We start from the raw sequence: 1854 nt of genomic DNA, 5'->3' as shown, positions 1-1854 counted from the left end.
TGGCATCAAAGCCTTATCTGGTGGCATGTGCTGGGAGTGGGGTTGCTGAAGTGGAATCTTGCTGTGCTACACAGACTGCTCACTTGCCTAGGGGTCTGCAGGTGTGCAAGAGGGCAGGGACTCCCTGGTGGATTGCTTCAGGCTTCCAACATTGCTGCAGGGCCCCTGATGTGAGGCTGGCAGCAGTTGCTGCTGCTGCTGCTCTTGGACCTCTCTCTCCTCCCTCTCCAGTGAAACAGACCTTTCCTGCTGGGCTGATAAGCTCCTAGACCAATTTTGAGGTGGCTTTCTAATTGTTTGGAGGGGAATTTGGGAGAGCTTCAAAAGGTTTCTTTCTCACTTGCCATCTTGGTACCAGAAGTCCCAGTGCTTATGTTTCAGTAGTATTTCTTATGTTTACATACATAAATTTTAAAAAATTATAATACAATAACTATAACAGCAATAATTATAATGCCTGAAAAGTACATAGCAGAAATGCAAACTAAGCATTAGATGAGGCCTGAAGTGGGGAAAAGGTAAATCATCAACAACAAAGTCAATAAAAATATATTAAGGAGAAAAGCATTTATTAAGCACCTACTATGTGCCAAGCACTTTCCAAATATCATTTCATTTGATTCTTACAATAACCTTGGTAGGTATTTTTATCCGCATTAGATAGTTGAGGAATCTGAAGCAGATAAATGTTGAGTGACTTGCCCATGATCATGAAGCTATTAAGTGTCTGAAGTAGGGTCTGAATTTAGCACTTACTATGTGCTAGTTCCCATGTTAAGTTCTAGGAATATAAATACAAGCAAAAAAATAGATAGTCCCTGCCTTCAAGGAGCTTATATTCTTTTTTTTCCTGCTTCTCTACTAAAAGGGGATTTTATTGATATCACAGACCCATTAAATCCAGGAACAATGCCTTGTTACAACAGACTACTCAAGAGCACTTCATCAGTCAGGGGAACCAAACCAAAATTGGGTCCCGAGACTGGTCTTTATTTGATCTTCTTGGGGTGCAGATTGTTGGTGTGGCCACATTTCTTCTTATAGCAGTTTACAGCACGGGGGTGCAGGCAGGAATAACACTTACAGCAGATCATCTTGTCACAGTTGTACTTCTGGGCCAGCTGACAAAGGGAAGGCTCAATGATGCCCCCTTGAAGACACAGCACCAAGTGCAGAGTGGACTCTTTCTGGATATTGTAGTCAGAGAGAGTTCAGCCATCTTCTAGCTGTTTTCCAGCAAAAATCAGACATTGTTGATGTGGTGGGCTACCTTCTTTGTCCTGGATTTTGGCTTTGACATTCTTGATAGTATCACTGGGTTCGACCTCAAGTGTTTTGGTCTTGCTCATCAGGGTTTTCACAAAGATCTGCATCTCTGCAATGCTGTGCCCGCCACTTGGCCACCTCGCCAAAGAGAAAGAGCAAGGAGCTAATATTCTAATGGGAGAAAGAAGCTGAAAAGGGTATGTGTGTGGAAAGGGGAAATGAAGGCACCTGGTTGCAGGAGTATGGTAGACAAAGCCATATGGAGACGAGTCAGAGGTACAGCCTGTAAAAGAATGAAAACATGGTTGCCCTGGGCACCGTTCTTAAAAAGGAGGTTCTAGAAGAAACGAGCCCATCAGAGGGAAAGGCTGCTGGGAGAAGGGGTAGAGGCATTTGTATTAGGCTTTAAAGAAGAGCTTTGAGAAGAGTGGAGGAGGAGGAGGAGGAAGAGGAGGAGGAGGAGGAGGAAGAGAACATCTCAGGCAAAGGAAACTATGAACAAAGGTATGGAGGAAGGAAGAATTTTTTATTTTATTATTTATTTATTTAATATTTTTAGTTCTCAGCATTGATTTTCACAAGAGTTTG

General features: G+C 42.8%; 1 protein-coding gene across 1 annotated transcript; it reads right to left on the bottom strand.

Annotated features, from left to right (window-relative positions):
- Nucleotides 1-989: 989 nt before the first annotated feature.
- On the bottom strand, nt 990-1373 carry LOC118852800 (ubiquitin-60S ribosomal protein L40-like). Its single transcript, XM_036762497.1, has 2 exons — nt 1271-1373; nt 990-1183 (listed from the first exon to the last, which is right to left on the bottom strand). The coding sequence occupies exons 1-2, from the start codon at nt 1371-1373 to the stop codon at nt 990-992; spliced, it is 297 nt and encodes a 98-aa protein (XP_036618392.1).
- Nucleotides 1374-1854: the final 481 nt, after the last annotated feature.

Source organism: Trichosurus vulpecula, chromosome 6 (genome assembly GCF_011100635.1).
Source record: "Trichosurus vulpecula isolate mTriVul1 chromosome 6, mTriVul1.pri, whole genome shotgun sequence".
Taxonomy (NCBI): domain Eukaryota; kingdom Metazoa; phylum Chordata; class Mammalia; order Diprotodontia; family Phalangeridae; genus Trichosurus; species Trichosurus vulpecula.
The sequence above is the reverse complement of the archived record's forward strand: the minus strand, read 5'-3'. Positions and strand labels throughout refer to the sequence as shown.

Excerpts from the sequence above, each read along its gene's own strand:
- LOC118852800 (XM_036762497.1), bottom strand. The coding sequence starts at position 1,373 with ATGCAGATCTTTGTGAAAACCCTGATGAGCAAGACCAAAACACTTGAG. Across the intron at positions 1,184-1,270 it reads CAAAATCCAGGACAAAGAAG|AGTCCACTCTGCACTTGGTG; the intron begins GTAGCCCACCAC and ends ATATCCAGAAAG.